The 19,544-nt window shown below is 42.8% G+C and overlaps 1 protein-coding gene across 3 annotated transcripts in view; it reads left to right on the forward strand.

The window, feature by feature from the left end:
• LOC117435676 (rho GTPase-activating protein 21-like) overlaps positions 1-19,544 on the forward strand; it is a 97,148-nt gene that overhangs the window by 13,393 nt on the left and 64,211 nt on the right. The window contains exon 1 of one of the 3 annotated variants that reach the window (XM_059019794.1): positions 2,741-3,028. The exons of 1 other annotated variant lie outside the window; for it this stretch is intronic. In XM_059019794.1, coding sequence (XP_058875777.1) covers positions 2,972-3,028 — 57 coding nt within the window. In that variant the 5' untranslated portion in view covers positions 2,741-2,971. Of the gene's footprint in view, positions 1-2,740; positions 3,029-14,520; positions 14,647-19,544 lie in introns of those variants that run through there. One more of the 3 variants, XM_059019795.1, reaches the window with a different exon arrangement.

Raw genomic sequence — 19,544 nt, forward strand, 5'->3', positions numbered from 1 at the left:
GAAATGACAGCCCCCTGAATACCAGAATCTATAACCTGAGTTGATGTTATTCCTGCAGGCTTGCAGGACAGTGCATGCCCAGGCTTCAATGCAATCAAAGCCTACAGGAGTACCAGGGAACACAGTACAGCTTCATCGCTGTATACACTACGTATGATGTGTGTTTCAACAGGATCCACATGTTGCATGCCAGACCTCTCCTCCATTCTGTCAGTCCCTCCATGCTCTGCATGTGTTACAGTAATATTGTGGGCGGGGTTTCCAACAGGGACTGTACTTTATTATTTGACTCCGTGAAAACACTAGTAGACTTATTTTCTTTTAAATGTTGACAAAATATTTATACATAAATAGACTAGAGACAAATTAATGTGTCCAAATTAAGTTTTTGTAAAACCTGATCTACTGAACAGCAAAACTGCTATAAAGGTACTTGAGACAAGAAGTGGCTTACTGTACATGACAAAGAGCTTCGTTACCCTGAAATGATTAAGAAGTTTAGTGTGTGATTTTATTTTTTATTCATTTTTAAAATATTTTTGTCCTCGTTTTATTATGTCATTATCCCAGGGCGCACGCTGCAGTGGTTCCACATGTGGTTTCTCGTCTTCAATACAATGGATAGCCACTAGAATGTGTTGCCCAACCTTCTTTTCATAAGTCTGTGGTTTAGATGTATTGGCTGTGCTGGCAATGCCGTTTCAACCAGCCAGTGACATTGGCTTGTTTGCTTTACAGTGCATGAGGTCCATCAGCACCACCCAAGAATCATCTGCTATTCCAAAGTTTCTGCCAGCCCCCACGAGCCGTTAATTGTCTTTTGATAATTATTTTTTGGCACAAGTGTTTAAGCCTGCTGTAATTTACAGTGGATTGTGCTGCTAGTGAGAATGTGTCAAAAATCCCTAAGGGAGACTTTCCAGCAGCAAATTTGACAATGGAGAGAATAGCCAGTTAAGGTAATAGATTTTAAACTGGCCACCGTACATAGTAATACTGTAGGAAATGCTGTAAACTTCCATTCTAACACAAGTACATTTAAAAAAAAATAAAAACGTTGTGGAATAAGATCTGCTAAATCCTGCCTGCTTCAGTGTACAATTAAAAACCAAACCACAGCACCCTTGTCACTAACAGGAGGTCAGACAAACATCCTGTTAACCCTGTCATTATCATGGTTTTTCATACTCCATCTGTACTTGGTGAATGGTGGGAAACTTCAGTAATTCAGTGCCTTTTGATAAATTACCATTTGTCTGCTAACCCCCTCCTGGTTTGTGTTGAAAGCGGACACAGCATAATGGTATTCCTACTTTACAGATAAGCCTACACATTCAGAGCCTCTGTGTTGCCGTGCGTAGTCCAGGAAACCTGGTTTAAAATCTTAAATCCAAAGTCCCGTCCCAGACCATTGGTTTGGCAGAGCCCTGTCCCCAAAGCACTCAATAAAATGTTTTGCAGGCAAGTGGATGGCTTTGGTTTGTCACGTCCACGGGCTGCACGTATCAGTAGGCTAAAGGATGTACTGTGAGCACAGTGTCTGGGGCAGGCACTGTGAAGTATACGATCAGTGCTAACGGTGGTGTACAGGTTACTGATAGCCGTCTTGCTACTGACAAGGGTGCTGAACCCCTCAATTGTACAGCAGTTAGGCAATAGCCAGATGGTGCTCTCATAGTAGAGGATGCAAAGTTGTGAGGTGTCTTTGCGAACTGGATGAGAGCTTGTACTGTATAGTGAGTGCCTGGATGCTACAGTGTGTGCACTGTACAGTATCTGATCACAAGAGGCTGTTTTCCCTTCCTCCCTCCCTTGCACAATACACAACACTTTCATTGAAACTCTGTATTATTGGAGGTCAAACTTTTTTTTTAAACTATCAGTTTATTTCCTATCTTTATTTCCCTTTTGACAGAGGACTTAGAAATCAGCATTTTGCCAAGAATGTTCTGCCCTGCAAGGGTACATTCTAATTGCGTTCTGTTTTCTGTAGGAACAGCACTTAGCAGCATTGAATTATGGGGCTTCCCTGTCCCCCTTGTGTCATTTGGGTTCTGGTTTACTGCAGTACTGTAGCCCCTGTTGACAGTTGTGTTCCTGTATGGGTTTAACCCACATATTAAGGTAATTTGTATGTGAATTGTACTGCCACACAATATTTAAACTGTACAGTATGACGGATGTGTAACCAAAAAGCACAAAACTGAAAAAAGTTGCATTTTTAACAAGCCATTTGCTAAATGTATGAAATAATTCCACTAAATGGAAACCAGTGACATCAAAGTAACACAATGACATAAACATAATGCAAGACAAACAAGAGAAAGCAAAGCATCAAATACTGTAGAAAGGGAGAGAGTTGACGAGTGAGAGAGACAGAAGGGTTGCATTTGGCCATACAAAATAAAGCAAAATGATTCCGTGGATGGCCGAGTACCTGAGTTGGTACAATAGTACTGTATGTCCTACCGTCCATACAGTAGTTATAGTTTGTAATGCATTCCTGGCAGAGTGCGTGCTGCTGCTGCTGCTGTCTGTTCTGCTGTTGCCTGACGCAGATGCACTTGGATTTGCTGGGCAGGATTTCAGACGCATCGTGATTTGTTTGCTCTACAGCTCAAAGCTGCTCTCTCATTCAGTTTGTTGCAGCGCTGTACTTGAGATGGCCCTCTGGCTTCTGGATCCTACTTGTCTTTGTGCTCACCACCGTTAGAGAAATGATTGCCTTTGTGGATTTTTTTTTTCTTCTGAAATTCATCCATTTTAATGTATTAATTCAGTGTTAATTAGTTTTTTGAGGATGTTTCTCACAGTGTCGCTGCCTGCTAGGGTGACAGATGGGGAGCGAGGAAGGTCCCACGTCTGATTTTCATCAGTGCACAGTTTTTAATGGTGTTGTGTACCATAGGGAGCAGGGACTGCCTGGGAGAGCGGAGCTGTCACAGACACGCACACAGTGCTATAGCTAGGCATGATCAACCACATGATCAGCCACTTCTGCAACCTGTACTGCGCCTGGGACACTCAGGTTAGTCCAAGCTTTTCTGTAGCTTATTGCACTTAAAGGAAGGGGAGTTATTAAAGTGATAGAAGGATGAGGATGTCATGCTGGGCACTGCATACTGTATGTATTTAATCTGTATAACCAATCTGCACAGTCCCCAGGAAAAAAACATGTTGGATACCTGCAGTACAATAGCGCACCTTCAACTAAAATGGCTCTGGACAGTGCAGTATTTAAATAATTAATTAAATAAATAAATAATGGCCTTTATTAATAAGTTTGGAAACATGTTTTAGGCTAAACAGTGCAGTGGATTCTTACAAAATAACACATACTGTATGCAGTTGAGTATTTGTACAGTAAATGTATGTATTTTCTTGCGATTAAGGTTTTGTGCGCACTGCATACATTTTAGAATGTTTGCTGTTCCCATTACTGTACCTGCTTTTATGTAGGCTATTCCTGCTGGGTCTGCATGCTGTTACACTATAATATGAACCATGAATGCAGCTTCATCTAGGTAAAATTGAACTCGGTTGCTGTAATCTTGAATGCCTCAATCTGGTGAAGGAATGACTTCTGAACTGTGTTAGATTAAAGGGTCACCTCTAGATTGGAAAAGACGTCTCAATTGTGTGCGTGCCAATTCCAAACACCACCTTCCCCCTTTCTGCTAAAAATTCCTCAATCTCCAAACTGCTTAAAGTGATCCAACCTACTGCTAAAGGGCTTTTACAGAAGTCAAGTAGGTGACTGACCTAAACAAAAGTCTTTTAGCTGGGATTTCAATGAGCAACACTGTTCAAATATTAAAATCTGAGAGCATCATCCATGTTCGAGTTTGGATTTCCATTAGGGTGGTGTTGTATTAAATCCAATCGCAGACCATCAATTATTCATAGTTGCAAACGGCTAGAAACCCAATTATTTCTGTTTTCGGGCTGCATTGCTGGGGGGCTCCATTCGAATGTGTCCACCTGCTGTCTGTCGGGGGCACCCAGGATTTGCCTTTGTTAGCCCCTGTGGGCAAGTGCCTTGGGAGTGCAACGTTTGTTGGAGATTAAATACATGCTGTGGTGGTGCAGCTCCAAGGGAAAGATGCAGATTTTTCAATCTGCTCTTTTTTTGTGTTCAAATGGCTCTAATCACTCTGATGCAGATGCGAACAGAGCTGTTCTATCTCTGCTTTGCACACAAATAAAATCATGGCATTTTCCTAAGTACATGTGTGATCTAAAAAAAAAGTGATAATAAATACAAATGTACACAGTAGTTTGTTGAGCAGAAGTGTTTATGAAAGTCGTACTTGATGTGATTGACAATAAAGGCAGTCTTTTTTTATTTGAAAGCCTTAAATAGGAGGTTGTGCTGTAATGTGACCTATCTGTATCCTGCAGCAGGCACCAATCAAAAATTACTACGCAGCGTTTCAAATTCTCAGCTACTATCTTTAAAAATAGAGGAACATGACTGTAATTTCTGCAGTACACAATAATTTACATTTTCTGGCCTTGCATCTTAAGGAACACAAGGAATTGAGTGGTTTGTTCAAACGGTTTCTATTAAAATACATTTGAAAGTGACTCGAGTGTCACGCACCTCATTGTAAAAATTAGAAAGGATAGTTTTATTATTTTATATCTTGCAGCAGACAACATTTGAAGTGTGGAGGCAGTGTGGTCCAGTGGTTAAAGAAAAGGGCTTGTAACCAAAAGGTCCCCGGTTCAAATCCCACCTCAGCCACTGACTCATTGTGTGACTCTGAGCAAGTCTCTTAACCTCCTTGTGCTCCGTCTTTCGGGTGAGACGTAATTGTGATTCAGCAGCTGATGCGTAGTTCATACACCCTAGTCTCTGTAAGTCGCCTTGGATAAAGGCGTCTGCTAAATGATGAATGTGTTTACAGTAGGTTGGTGCTGGGACATATTTACTGTAAATCTCTTAATTTATAAGTGAGTAGTGCTGGGAGAAACCGTGATTTTCATGTTCGAATATTCTCATAATTTAAATATTCGCTTGAATATTTGTTCGTTTTTCAAAAAGTAATAAAAGCCATTATATTGCTCTGCATGCAGGCAGACAACATAGCAGCAGTTGCAGGGGGCGTGGCCGTGGCCCCTGTGTGTGGGTGTGCTTTTATTTTACAGTAAGACTTTACAATATGTAACTGTGGCAAAGTGCCCCCCCCTGTGTATGTTATATGTTACGTGTTGTGTGTAAATGTTGGTGTATAAGCATTGGTACACGGGATATAAGCGGGTCTGTGTTTCACGTGTGTGTAAATTGTATATTTGTATTTAGGCACAGGGATGGCACATCACATCACGTGCAAGTAAAAAGTAATAGTATGTGAGCACGGGGAATTGCACTTTAATTAATTCACGTGCAGTTGTACCGAGATTCCAATTGAATGATTGACTAGCAATCGAATCTCGGTACAACTGCATAAAAGCTGCATGTTTTCACTCACTGGTGGTAGGTGTTCGGTGAGTGGAGAACGAGTGTGGAGAAGGAGAAAGTAAAAAGTAAGAACGTAAATATAAAGTGAATAACTGTCTCACTCACCGTGTTTCGTTTATCTGTCTGTGCACTGTCTGTTTACTGTCTAGTCCGTTTTGTTTACCTGTTTATTTTGGCGCAAGTGCTGTGTCCTGTTTTTGTTACAACCGTTTATTTTCTGTATGTTTATTCATTAAATGCTGAGCGAAAGCATTCGTTCAGCTCCACCAAACTCCACCTCTCTCTGTCGTTTGTGTTCCTGTTTCTGCCGTGACGTCACCACTTAGTCATTCCTGTCACACGTGGTGTCAGAAGTGGGATCAACAGCGCCTCCAGGACTCAGGCGAGAGCAGGAACCGCAATTTGTTGTTTAAAAAAAAACAAAAAAAAAAAAACAAAAACACAACAAAATACAATGGAGAACTGGAACTGGAGCCCAAGGATGCCTGCCTCGCTTCGCCCAAGGATGCCTGCCTCGCTTCGCCCAAGGATGCCTGCCTCGCTTCGCCCAAGGATGCCTGCCTCGCTTCGCCCAAGGATGCCTGGCTCGCTTCGCCCAAGGATGCCTGGCTCGCTTCGCCCAAGGATGCCTGGCTCGCTTCGCCCAAGGATGCCCGCCACGCTTCGCCCAAGGATGTCTGTCTGGCATCGCCTGGGGTTGCCAGCTGCTCCGCATCGCCTGGGGTTGCCAGCTGCTCCGCATCGCCTGGGGTTGCCAGCCGCTCCGCATCGCCTGGGGTTGCCAGCCGCTCCGCATCGCCTGGGGTTGCCAGCCGCTCCGCATCGCCTGGGGCTGCCTGCTCCGCATCGCCTGGGGTTGCCAGCCGCTCCGCATCGCCTGGGGTTGCCAGCCGCTCCGCATCGCCTGGGGCTGCCTGTTCCGCATCGCCTGGGGCTGCCTTTTGCTCCACACAGGGTGCAGGGTGCAAGGGAGAAGTGGAGCTCCCGCTGCCGCCTCTATGGCCAGGGGCTCCCCTCCCAAGTTCGCCTCCCGAGGGTCCGCTGCTGCTGCCGTCGCCTCCCGAGGGTCCGCTGCTGCTGCCGTCGCCTCCCGAGGGTCCGCTGCTGCTGCCGTCGCCTCCCGAGGGTCCGCTGCTGCTGCCGTCGCCTCCCGAGGGTCCGCTGCTGCTGCCGTCGCCTCCCGAGGGTCCGCTGCTGCTGCCGTCGCCTCCCGAGGGTCCGCTGCTGCTGCCGTCGCCTCCCGAGGGGCCGCTGCTGCTGCCGTCACCTCCCGAGGGGCCGCTGCCGTCGCCTGGGGTCGCCAGGGATCCTGCTTCGCCTGGTGTCGTCGAGGGTCCTGCGTCGCCTGGGGTCGCCGGGGCCTCTGCTTTGCCTCGGGTCGCTACACTGTGGCCGGAGCTCCATGAAGGGGAGCTGCCGGCCATAAAGAAAGGGGGGGAGGTCAGGAGACCAGCTTCCCCAGCCGCATTTCCGTGGCAGGAAACACGGTGGCCGGAGCCCCACGGAGGGGAGCTGGCGGCCACAAAGAAGGGGGGGGAGGTCAGGAGACCAGCTCCCCCCGCAGCAGTTTCGCTGCTGGAAATTGGGTGGCCGGAGCCCCACGGAGGGGAACTGCCGGCCATGAAGAAGGGGGGGGGAGGTCAGGAGACCAGCTCCCCCAGCTGCTCTTTCGCGGCAGGAGATAGTGTGGCTGAAGCCCCGGAAGAGGGAGCTGCCAGCCACGAAGAATTGGGGGGTGCCAGACATTCCACCATGGCCACCCCCAGAAACAACTTGCTTCCCCCTCTTTCGGGACTTTGGGACTGAGGGGGGAGGTGGCCATTGAGGCCATGTGTGCGTTGCACAAGGGGGGGTATATGTGGCAAAGTGCCCCCCCTGTGTATGTTATATGTTACGTGTTGTGTGTAAATGTTGGTGTATAAGCATTGGTACACGGGATATAAGCGGGTCTGTGTTTCACGTGTGTGTAAATTGTATATTTGTATTTAGGCACGGGGATGGCACATCACATCACGTGCAAGTAAAAAGTAATAATATGTGAGCACAGGGAATTGCACTTTAATTAATTCACGTGCAGTTGTACCGAGATTCCAATTGAATGATTGACTAGCAATCGAATCTCGGTACAACTGCATAAAAGCTGCATGTTTTCACTCACTGGTGGTAGGTGTTCGGTGAGTGGAGAACGAGTGTGGAGAAGGAGAAAGTAAAAAGTAAGAACGTAAATATAAAGTGAATAACTGTCTCACTCACCGTGTTTCGTTTATCTGTCTGTGTCTGTTTACTGTCTAGTCCGTTTTGTTTACCTGTTTATTTTGGCGCAAGTGCCGTGTCATGTTTTTGTTACAACCGTTTATTTTCTGTATGTTTATTCATTAAATGCTGAGCGAAAGCATTCGCTCAGCTCCACCAAACTCCACCTCTCTCTGTCGTTTGTGTTCCTGTTTCTGCCGTGACGTCACCACTTAGTCATTCCTGTCACAGTAACATGTTAAAATAGAAAAAAATCCCAGGAGTAAAGACTAAGTTGTGTAGGACTTACTTTACCCCAGTGAATTAACTACAAAACAAAGGATGCCAAATAGCAGTTCAAGTTAAATGTTGTTTTGTTTGTTCCCGAAACGAAAACTGAAATTTAACTTTAAACACTTCAAAATAAAACAAACGTGGAAAAGTGAAGGGGAAAGAAACTCACCGTTTTGGTTCTCATTTATTACATTCCACATAAGTCGCAACAAAACATATAGATTATATACAGTCTATATAAAAATCACTACACAACATTTTCAGGAAGTTGGGTACTGTTTAAGTGAGGCATTTCAGAATGACATACTTGCCTTTTTTCTATCCCATGAGATTTTGGCTTACCTAAAGCAGCACAATGCATTTTTGTCCCAGATGGCTTGCCATAGAGATCACTATGCGTGCGCGCGCATAATCTGGTTTGTTTATTTTTTGCTGTTTAAAACTTTTAAATGGAGGCTCAAGAGCTGCTGTGTTGATCCTGTGTTTTTTTTAATATTTTTTTTATGTACATTAATCTTACAACCATTTTTTTTTTAAATGTCTCGCAAGTTCTGGCGAGACTAAATAAGTACAAGGTATTTTTGTCGCGAACACGAACATCTGATTTGTGTATCCGAATACATGTCAAAATATATTTGTTCAAATATTCAGATATTTGTCCCAGCACTATAAATGAGGTTACAAAAAAACCCCCCAAAAAACAAGCTGTAATCAAGATGGCCTGTGAGGCGTGCGTGGTGATGTCAGCGTCCAGAAAGGAGCACACATGCAACCAGAGATATGGGTCTGAAACACCCACAGCCGTATGTTTAATAAATTAATAAATAAACACTTTTACAAAACACAAACAAAAGGGCACGCGGACCAAAACAAAAGGTTCACAAAAAATAAATACAAAAATTAACAAACGAGTAGCTTTGTAACCACTTCACAAACTTCGTAGCAATCGTCTGTTTGGCACTCTGCCGCTATGAGTCTGTCTCCTTCTCCAACCAACCCCTTAATGAGCCCAGAGTGGGTCCTTTTATACTGTGGCTGAAGCCTTAACTACCCATCAATAAATCAATTGCCTCATTAAGGTTCCAGCCACATTCTTCACAAGGTTTTTATATTGGATGGGGAATTAACCCCATCCTTGCCACAACACAATTCAAAATAATACATAATACAGGGCTGCAGCGGACCCTCGTAAGGCGACAGCAGGTGCAGACCCTGGTAAGGCGGCGGCCAATAAGGTGGCAGTGGGAGCTCCACTTCTCCTCCCTGATGAAGGAATCAGGAACAGCGTGGTGCAGGGGTTGGAGTTGGCCACTCTGGCCGTGGGGTGGGGGGGGGGTTGGGCTGGCCCTCTTCTCAGCAGCTGGTTTCTGCCGTCTGCCGTGCTCCCTTCAGCAGCCTATGCAGTGGCTTCTGAGGAATGCCAGCATCACCTCCTGCTCCTTTCCCCCTGGTGGTGGAGACTGAGGTGGCTCCTCCTCTCCTTCTAGCTCTCGGAACGGCGACGGTTCCACCCAGTCATGGAGCAGCATGGTGTCTTCCTCTGCTGGTGGAGGTGGGAACAGCAGGCAGTCTTCCTCTGCTGGTGGAGGCGGAAACAGCAGGCAGTCTTCCTCTGCTGGTGGAGGTGGGAACAGCAGGCAGTCCTCATCTGCTGGTGGAGCCTTAAATACTCATCAATAAATAATTTACATTAAGGCTCCAGCCACATGCTTCACAATGTTTTTATAATGGATGGAGAATTAACCCCATCCTTGCCACAACACACAATTCAAAATAATACATAATGCAAATAAATACACAACTATAATAATAATAATAATAATAATAATAATAATAATAATAATAAATACATCAATATATAAAAGGGGCGGGCATCCTGTCACACAAGCATAGAAAACCAATAAGCAAATGACGTCTAACATTAATACTGTATGGACACATTTAAATAAGTAAATGACATCTAACATTAATACTGTATGGACACATTTAAATAAGTAAATGACAACTAACATTAATACCGTATTGAAGCATTTCTTTACCTTGTTTTTAATAAGAATTTCATGTGGTCCAGAGACTTGAGCTGAGGGAATATGAAGCCACTTTGTGGCTTAGAACTTGGTTTCAGGAGGCTAGGTTTCAGGCCACTGCATGGCACACAAGGGCAGACCTGGGGCAAGGTTGCATCAAACTAGGTCTCCTGGAACCAGGTTTCAAGCCGCTGTTCCTGAAAAAGTGGCTTTGTGTTCCCTCAGCTGTGTTCTTGCAGTGACCCTGATCTATCCCTACACTCATTATGCAATGCTGCCCTGACTGAGTTCCTCATACCTCATACACAACCCCTGCGGAGAGCTGTCCTAACTGAACACAACAATGTTATCTCTGGATTCCACTAAATCTTTCCATTAGCATTTCTGATTTCCCTGATGTGTTGCAAACAATAATTTAAAATAAACATACAAATCTAGTATTTATTTAATTGACATGGAGACATCTGTGCTAACCAGTGTTGTGCCATGTTGTTTCTTGGATGGGAGATCTCCATAGAGAGCCAGGGACACAGTACTGTAGCTGATTGCCCCTGACTTGCAGCACTAGAAATCTAAATGAACCAGACGAAGCCAGACAGAGTGCACAGGTGCCTTCAGATGAACACAGGTCTGAACTGACTGTATTTCGATAGGGGGAAAAAAAAACGCTGATTCACCATGTCATCCCTCCTGCATGCTATATATATATATATATATATATATATATATATATATATATATATATATATATATAATTTATTTGTTCTTGCTAGCTGCAATGATCAGGGAAGTGGGGGGAGGCTTTTTAGAAGCATAGCTGTAATCCAAAAAAGTAAGCTGATTCCAGGCACTAATTTTTGAGCAAAGCTTATGCCTTTACCTCACAGCCATAGCAAGGTACTGTAGAGTAGATGGCTCTGAAAGTTTAATGTTTTTAGCCATGTAAAGCAGGCATATTAATAGCCTTTGGTGTGGAAAAGCTGCAGTTGTGTACTTTTCCGTTACCGCCAAGAACCTTTCCCCTGTGAGGGATGACACATTTAACAAAGTAAACCTACAGTTACATCCGGGGCAGAGAAAAGAGTCTGGAATGCGGCAGTTGGTTTCCTTCATTACACAAAGAGTGTGTTGTGGAAACATATTGAAGGAATCCACTGTAGAAATGGTGCAGATATTTCTGCACTGCAGCCAAGGGCACCCAATGATTTTACTCTGGTCGGTAGGGAGGTAAAGAGGAAACGTGAAGGCCCCACTGGGGACGGGAGTTACCGTGGCAACTGCTGCCAAACAACACTGAGTGCGTTATTGATTTTAAAAAGCTAGTGGTTCTTGTCCTTTCGCTGGAAAGAAATGCTATTGATTAAAGTTACAGCTCCAGCAGGAAAGCTGCACAAGCCAACAATACAGCAGCTGTGCGGTACAATACAGCTTTTGCAATGAAAAAGGGTTGAATTAGACCTTAACTTTTGCTTGCAGTTACTCCCTCCTTTCTCCCTTTAGAGGTGTTCCAGTAACTTACCTGCACTTTGAACCCTTCCTATGTCAGAAACCGTGCAGTACTGTGGGTTGTACTGTGGGTTGTACTGTGTCATGGTTTTAAACAGATTTACAGTGCTACAGTAAATGAGAGGTTCACAAAAAATGCAGTATTTGCTGTACATGGAGTTATTGATGACCTTTTATCCAAACGTGTGAGCTTAGGTTATTGTGACAGAGATCAAATGATTCTTGGTGTTAGATCTACCTCTTGACCTGTGAGGGCGCTGTGTAAAAGGAACAGAGTACCCTTAACTAAATGGCACGACAATTTATTCCTTAGGGTAGGTGGAAGTCGGTCATTTAGCAAAGGGGCGGAGCTACGGTACCCAAACTCAATGACCCAGACGGTAAACGGCGTAGCATCCGAGGATTGGAGGAGCGGATGCGCTCGTTAACCTAGGGGTCATGAGCGAGGGTATAAATAGGGGTCATAGTGTAAGTGATCTGTTCCTTTGGAAATGGTTAGATCAAACCTAGAAGGAGTATCCTGTGTTGCTAAAAACGTGAGTGTTGTGTTTTAGTTGTCTAAGTAAAAACTGTTTGTTTGTTATTTTAGACTGCTACTAAAGATCCGGAGCTGTCGCTATTCAGCCCGCATCAAACCCGGATCAACACTTTCCCTTTGTTCAAGGAGAACTGTCTTGCACCACGAGCACTAATATCACTCACTGGTAACCTGTGTTTGTGTTTCATGTGGGTGTAATAGAACTTGGACTTTTTGTTATTGGTTTCTGGTCAAACCCGAGGATTACAAACGAAGTGATACACGCTGTTGTATCACTTCCATCATTTCATTAGTTACAGGTGTTCGCCATAAGGCTCTGGACATTGTATAATAAATCAATAAACACCCTTGCACCTGGAAATCATTGTCTGTCTGTATTTTGTATCCGCTCTGCACTGCACACACCTGTAACCACTCACCACTTTGCCACAGTTATTTACAGCACAGGCCAGCAAAAATTCAGGATGGCGTATGGACTTGTCTAGTGCTATCCAACCCTACATGTACTTCTGCAGTTTAATGGTTGTCTCATAAAATTAATCTCTTGAGGACCAACATTTCTGGTCCTCCAGAAGTTCCCAATAATATATTTTTTAAACCCCTCCACATAATACATAATAATAAAAACCTTAACGTCCTTCCCAAATCACATCCATCTGTGTTCTTTAAAAGCCCTACACAGTATGGGCCAATGAGGAGGACTTGCCAGTGCAGTATTTCCTATCCAAGTGCATCTAGTCATTCCACCTGGTCAGATATGCAAGATACAATACAGTTTTATTTTCTACAGCTGCTGAGGCCGGGGTGGGGCTGTTTTATTCAGTTTCATACAGTATTACAGCACATTGCTGCTGTAGCATTGAACTGTGATCAAGGCTTCAAAACAAATAGCCCACCTTATACAGTACAAGACAACCTTGAGGTACTTGACTTGAGTGCATCATTCTGGAGAAGTTCCTGAACCACAGCCCCAAATATTCATACCATTTGATAGTCAGTGTATTGAATGGAGTATACAGTTTCAAATAACCTAGCTGTGCAACAGATGTAGTTTGTGCTGGTAATGAGTCAAGTCTTTCTCCTCGGGATTAGTGGTTTTTTAAAGGAAAGTGTAATGTCCTCATAGTAAGACGTGTAGCTTGTGAATGAATGAGAAAGTTAGGCTATGAATAAGTCTTTGGGAAGCATGTGGTCTGAATGGAAGGAACTCAAGGTATTTTTGAGTGCACATGCCCAAGTCTGTATGCCACACTAGCTCATTTTGCTGTACAGTACTGCAAGTAGTTTAGTATGTGCTTGTCGTTGTCCAACCCTCATCTACAGTAGTCATTTTTGAGCAAATGATCCACTCCCGGGAATGGTTCGGACCGATTGGATCTGTATGAATGCTCCTCAAATGACCTCAGCTCGCTTAAAACAATCCGACCCAAGAACTGAAAGATAGGTGGTCTCAGCTCGCCTGGGCAGTCCACCCTGGCGCGGGTCATTTCTTTTTTCCCTGTGTGAATGCTAACCTCTCTGGGGGCGGATTGATTGCAATCCCTGCAGGTGTTTGCTGTTCGCCATTATGTAAACATATCCCAGTGTACACATCAGCTGGGCATTGGATATGTGCTGAGCTTGTTTTGAAATTCCAGTGAGAGTGGTAAATGATACTGGGCCTGTAACGGAGGGCAAACGAGCCATCAGACGAACTTGCTCGTTTCCTCGGGCTGTCCCGTCTGAATGCTCCTCAACCTATAAACAATCCCACCCTGGGTCGTTTGCAATCGCTCCCGTGTGAATGGGGCCTTAGTCACTGTACTTTATCTGCATGTTTCCTCCCAGTGTAAAATAAAACTTGATAAATGTTCTTAAGTGTGACAGGTTTAGTCATTAAAACGCAGTTAGTTACCTGGTAAACACGTGATAATAAATTCAGCATTACTGTACTGTGAAGCAACAGTGTGGAGTAGTGGTTAGGGCTCTGGACTCTTGACCGGACGGTTGGTGGTTCAATCCCAGTTGGGGGACACTGCTGCTGTACCCTTGAGCAAAGTAGTTTACCTAGATTGCTCCAGTAAAAACCCAACTGTATAAATGGGTAATTGTATGTAAAAATGTGATGTCTTGTAACAATTGTAAGTCGCCCTGGATAAGGGCGTCTGCTAAGAAATAAATAATAATGTGAAAGTTCACCATGCTATTTATAAGTGGGTTACACAATAAACAGAAAAGTATGTGCTTGTTGGAATTTGGACCCCCTGTTCAGAGTTCAGTGATACAGTAAATCGGATATTGTGACAAAGTGCACCCCCTATTGTTAAAGAACCCAAGAGGCTTTGACCAGAATATTATTACAGTTGTCAGTTATGCAATCAAGGGGTAAAACTGTCAACCGAAACCCCAAGACTGCTGCATTTTACCAGCTGTAACCTGATTGTTGGTTTATGTTTTTATTTTTTATTGTGGAATTACAGAAGTGGGGTGCTATACAAGTAAAACCAAGAGTTGCCAGATGTCACAAACTACGTGTGTGAATTCAGTCTGAATTAGATCAAAACATGGCAAATGCCATCCTTGCTCTACCCATCACGTTTTCCCAGGTACAGTATGAATCATTCATCCTGATTTTGTATGTAGTTCCAGACCTGAAAGCTGTTTTTCATTTGATTTACTTAATAGAATTCAGTTTCTCAAAAGATATGTGAATTAACATATGAGGTGTGTTCAGGGACGGTATCAGTCAATTACTGGTGACAGCAATAGTCTTGGTCTCTTTTTTTAAACTTGTATTGAATTTGCTTATAAAAGTTAGTCCAGAAACATGCAGTAGTGCAGATAAGCAGCAAGTGAATCAAGTAATGTTTTGAAACATTCAGTGCTCAGATGGATCTTAAACCTTAAACAATACAATATTATTTCTACAGCTACAGTACATTAATGACAGCAGTTATAAATGCAATGTTCTGTAAATGTATGTTTGCTAACATTTCAGACAGCATTGTTAACAAGTGCTCTATTTGTCTGTCCACCCCCCCCGACATGTGACCTCGCAGAAAGCATCTGGTTTTCGTCTGCCAGGTCACGGAGATCGCCAGATTTTTGAGATGGGTGTAACGAAGAAGATTCATAATACTGAATATTTATATACGCTCCACTCCCATATGACTTCACCCTATCGAGGGATCTTGCTGGAAATTAAACCAAATCACAATCCAGGAACTGTTAGGGCGGCTTGGAGAATAGACGGACAAATAAGAAAACGCTTGGCTGCAACAGTATCTACATGTAGAGCACCTTTGATCAGTGGTCTAGTGTGCAGCATCCAAAGTATCGCATACTGCAAAGTGGTCTGTACTAGTCATTATAGTACTAAACACTGCTTGCAATAACTTGTTTAAAATGGGTCCCTCCCTGGCTTATTGATTTGGGAGCTTTCTGCACTGTAATCTAGTATCCAATGTAAAAAGAAAAATAAATCTCTCCAAAAAAAAAAAAAACACTTCTAGCAGAGAGGTAAGATTTGATTCAGTTATTGCCAAGCCGCACAATGTGTTCGTACTGTAGGCCATTCAGTTTCTCAACATTTAAAAAAGGCATGATTTTAAGAACAGCTGGGAGGTTGTAATCAAGCATTCAATTATACTCTGGAGCACAACGGCCTACAGTAGTATGAATGTCATCGATTGAAATATTTTACCAAACAAACAAAAGCCAGGGGAACAAATTTGTTCTGAATGTGTTTTTCTTAGTAATTAGTAATATTGCCATTTGAGAGGTTTTCAAGACACAGATACTGTGCTATTTAACACTGAAATTACTAGTTATTTATCCAAGGAACACCGGTATTTTATAGACATTAGCCCATATAAAATAGCCACTTTTCTTTGAGCAGGAGGTTAAAAAAAGGGGGGGTGAGGGAGGGGAAATAAAGGACTGATCATCAAGAAGCCTAAATGTATTGTACAACTGAAATATTTAATTTCCCCATTTGTGTTACAATATTACCTGATTGTTTCTGTAGTTGGTTAGAATATATATATATATATATATATATATATATATATATATATATATATATATATATATATATATATATATATAATATATATATATGACACACACAAAATGGCAGAGAATGTGTTTTGGAAATATACCTTGAAGGCTTCGAAGTGGCTTGTTTAAATAAAACCGAACAAGCGCAAGCAAACAAGACATCAATGCTGTGGATGTGCTTTTAACAGAAAGGTACCTTGAATTTTCAAGCAGTGTACACCTTGCAGTACGTGTGCCTATAGTGCTTCAGGTGGTTTTAAACTGCATTCATTTGTATTGTACTGTAATGGTCTTTACAGTCTATAGACTCAATATTTTACATTCATTCTCACACGCACCTTACAGTATACAGTACTGGAAGTACCCAATAATTCAGAATATGTACAGTACAGGTGTTTCAAATACACAGACCACTGGAATGTTTTTGAACTAATAATGTGATTTAAGTACAGTAACTTCATCTATAGTATGTTTTCTTTGGAATAACTGCCTGTTCCAATTTCAACAATAATTAAAAATAATAATAATAATGTAAGTAATGGATACTAAAATCTTGGTTAGCACTTATTTTAAACATCATTGAAATCGATTTTCAGATCTATTACTGTTAATGATGCAGTCGGATCACCTGAGAGAATCGTGCTAGATTGCAGCATTCATTAAATAGGCCTGCAGTGTGTTCTGTGACAGGCTGCTGTGAAGTCCAAGCTCATTTCCTTTAGCCTGCGGTCTGGAAGCAGCTTTAACTTCGTCACCCGGCATGTTGAATCTGCTTTGATGCTTGTTTGGCAAAGAGCTCGTAACTGCACTTGTTGTTTATGGTCAAATGCAATCTACAGTATCTGAGCTCTGACTGAGAGAATGAAAAACACGCTATGACTCGGAATTTCTACATTTTATTAATGTATACAGTACATTCCTTATAGATGGACACTGGGTTTCATAAAAAGGTTCATAAAATTTCACTGTACTGTGTTATAGTATACACAAACCGTACTTTTAATGCTTTACAAATGTTATTGTTCCACTCAGCTTGGTTTGTCTTGCTTGATAAACTAGACTGTCCTCGACATATAAAGTACATTTTGGTTTCATATTTTTGTCTTCAGATCTTCAATTGGAAGGCAGCAATCTTTGGCTGCTGGACAGATACTGGAATTTCCCTCTTTCAATTAATCACGCATGGCACGATTCAGAAGGGAAATTCCTTGAGACTGGATTCCTGCAAAGAACTGTGCAGTTCCAGTACCACCCAAAACGTCATGGATAAAAAAATCCACGATGCTGGGAAGACGATAACGAACTTGTCTCGCTCTTAGGGACAAGGAAAAAACAAAACAAAAGGTTACGTCTGTCCCCTACAGCACGAGGCTCCTTCCATCTGTTGCAGTGTTTTGCTTTTTTTATCCACTCATTCACTGCCCTGCTCTCAATCTCTCACCACCAGTCAGTATGAGATTTCACAGTTCAGTTGCACGGTACTCCTTGCAACAATTGTAGTGGCAAATTAATTCACCTGGTACTCAATAGAGTAGGTGGCCCAAATGTGGCCAGCAACCTTGTGAGTGCACCCACTGCACATTGAATAATTTAATAAAACACTGCATGTGTACAATATTTTCAGAAAAAGAAACTCAAAAGACATACTAATCCATAGCAATGTGTTTGCTTGTAGTTGGGTTATTACAGAAAGGTTGGTACAGTATCCTGTTTTTATATTTCAGCAATTTATTATACATTATATATATGTGTGTGTGTGTGTGTGTATATATATATATATATATGTGTGTGTGTCTATACAACCTACTGCTCTATACAGTAGGTTGTTGATAATGTAGTTAGGGTGGTATTAAATATCATTGTGAAGTACAGTACGCAGTCAAGGTGCTTGGTATAAATATTCCTAATGCTGCTCTGCTGTGACTTGATCTTTTTGATTCCCATTTAAGCAGGACCCCCCCCCCCTTACTGGATGTTCTGAAAACCAGTACAGTAAGCTGTTCTTAAAGCACAGTAGTAAGGACATCTAAGGTGAATCCATGTACTGTACGGTATGTTAATCCTGTATTCACAAGATAAATGTCAGATTTGGAGTTAATCGTGGCTTCCATCCAGAGTGCCATTTACAGTACTGGAGTCGGTTTGCTAAGCCATCTGCCCTTCAGTTCTGTGTTTTAGAGGGATGCTGAGTTACTGTACTGCTGATACTTCAACACTGTGTAATTTGGAAATCTTTGAGATCAGTACTTAATTCTGTAATCCTGGGCTTTTTAGCCTGCTTAATTAGACGAGCAGTTAAATGGCTGTCGTTGAACTGCCAAAAAAAAAAAAAAAGCCAGGACCTGAGCCAAAGAGACCAGCATTTTCACAAGGAACTATAGCCCTGTTTCCCTTGTCTGGCGCTACAGACTTCGGCTGCCCACGGCTAGCTGTCGAAATCAAGAGCGTTTCCGTGCTTTTTTACAAACCTGGCCAACCTCGGAAATTCTTGCCGTGTGTCAAAGGCTACTGGGGGATTGTGGGATGGCATTGTGTTTTGTTTTATAGAAACCGGTGGTAACCATGCCTTTAGAACAAAGCAGCCCAGGCAATGGAAGCTGAACTTTAAGGAACGTTCATTGCTATTTTCATTATGGCACTACATATGATTTTAGACGGCTTTCTCAAGACCCAATTAAATTAACCCTCCAAAAGACGGATGGAAAGTGAAGCATGAAACAATAACACATCGTAAAGAAATGCCTTAATAACCTATGCAGTGCCTGGCGTGTAGGAAAAAAATGACTATCGAGTTCCACATGGTTCATATTGGCCGTAAACAGAGCTTAAACACCCTGGTTACATGATGACACACTTCCTTTTTGGTCAGTTTGGCTACATAGAGTAAGATACAAAACCTGACCAGATAGCTGCGCTCAGCCGCTTGGGTGAGCAGTGGAAACATCCTGTTCTGTTGCCGTGGGCAGCTGTAGCTGGGAGCGGCAGGCAGTGGAAACAAGGCATAAGCTGAAGTACTGTAGCCTTCCACATTACAAAATTGGAAACATTTCCTTCCTTTCATTGAAATGTATTAACCCCCCCCCCCCCTGCACACACACACACAGTCACTGTGCAACTCATTCATTACCTAAAAACAAATCTACAATAGGCTGCCATCATTTTAGTGGGAAGTAACTTGGACGTTGAGAAACAAAGTCTGTGTGGATACTGTAGCAATTTGTTTGGTTGAGTTTAATATGACACCAGATTACAAAAAGGTAAGGTTACACCACAGTACTGTTTGAACTGTCAGGTATCCAAGAGTTCAAGGAGAATATGGTTTCAGGTGCCAGTCAGTGCGACATGCTTATGTGGGAGGCTGAAGAGCACTACAATGTGTGTGCACGCTGTGCCACCTTTTCTGCAGTACCTCTGTGAAGAGGCTTGTTTTTCACAGGGGTCCAGT

The sequence above is a fragment of the Acipenser ruthenus genome, chromosome 3 (genome assembly GCF_902713425.1).
Source record: "Acipenser ruthenus chromosome 3, fAciRut3.2 maternal haplotype, whole genome shotgun sequence".
Taxonomy (NCBI): domain Eukaryota; kingdom Metazoa; phylum Chordata; class Actinopteri; order Acipenseriformes; family Acipenseridae; genus Acipenser; species Acipenser ruthenus.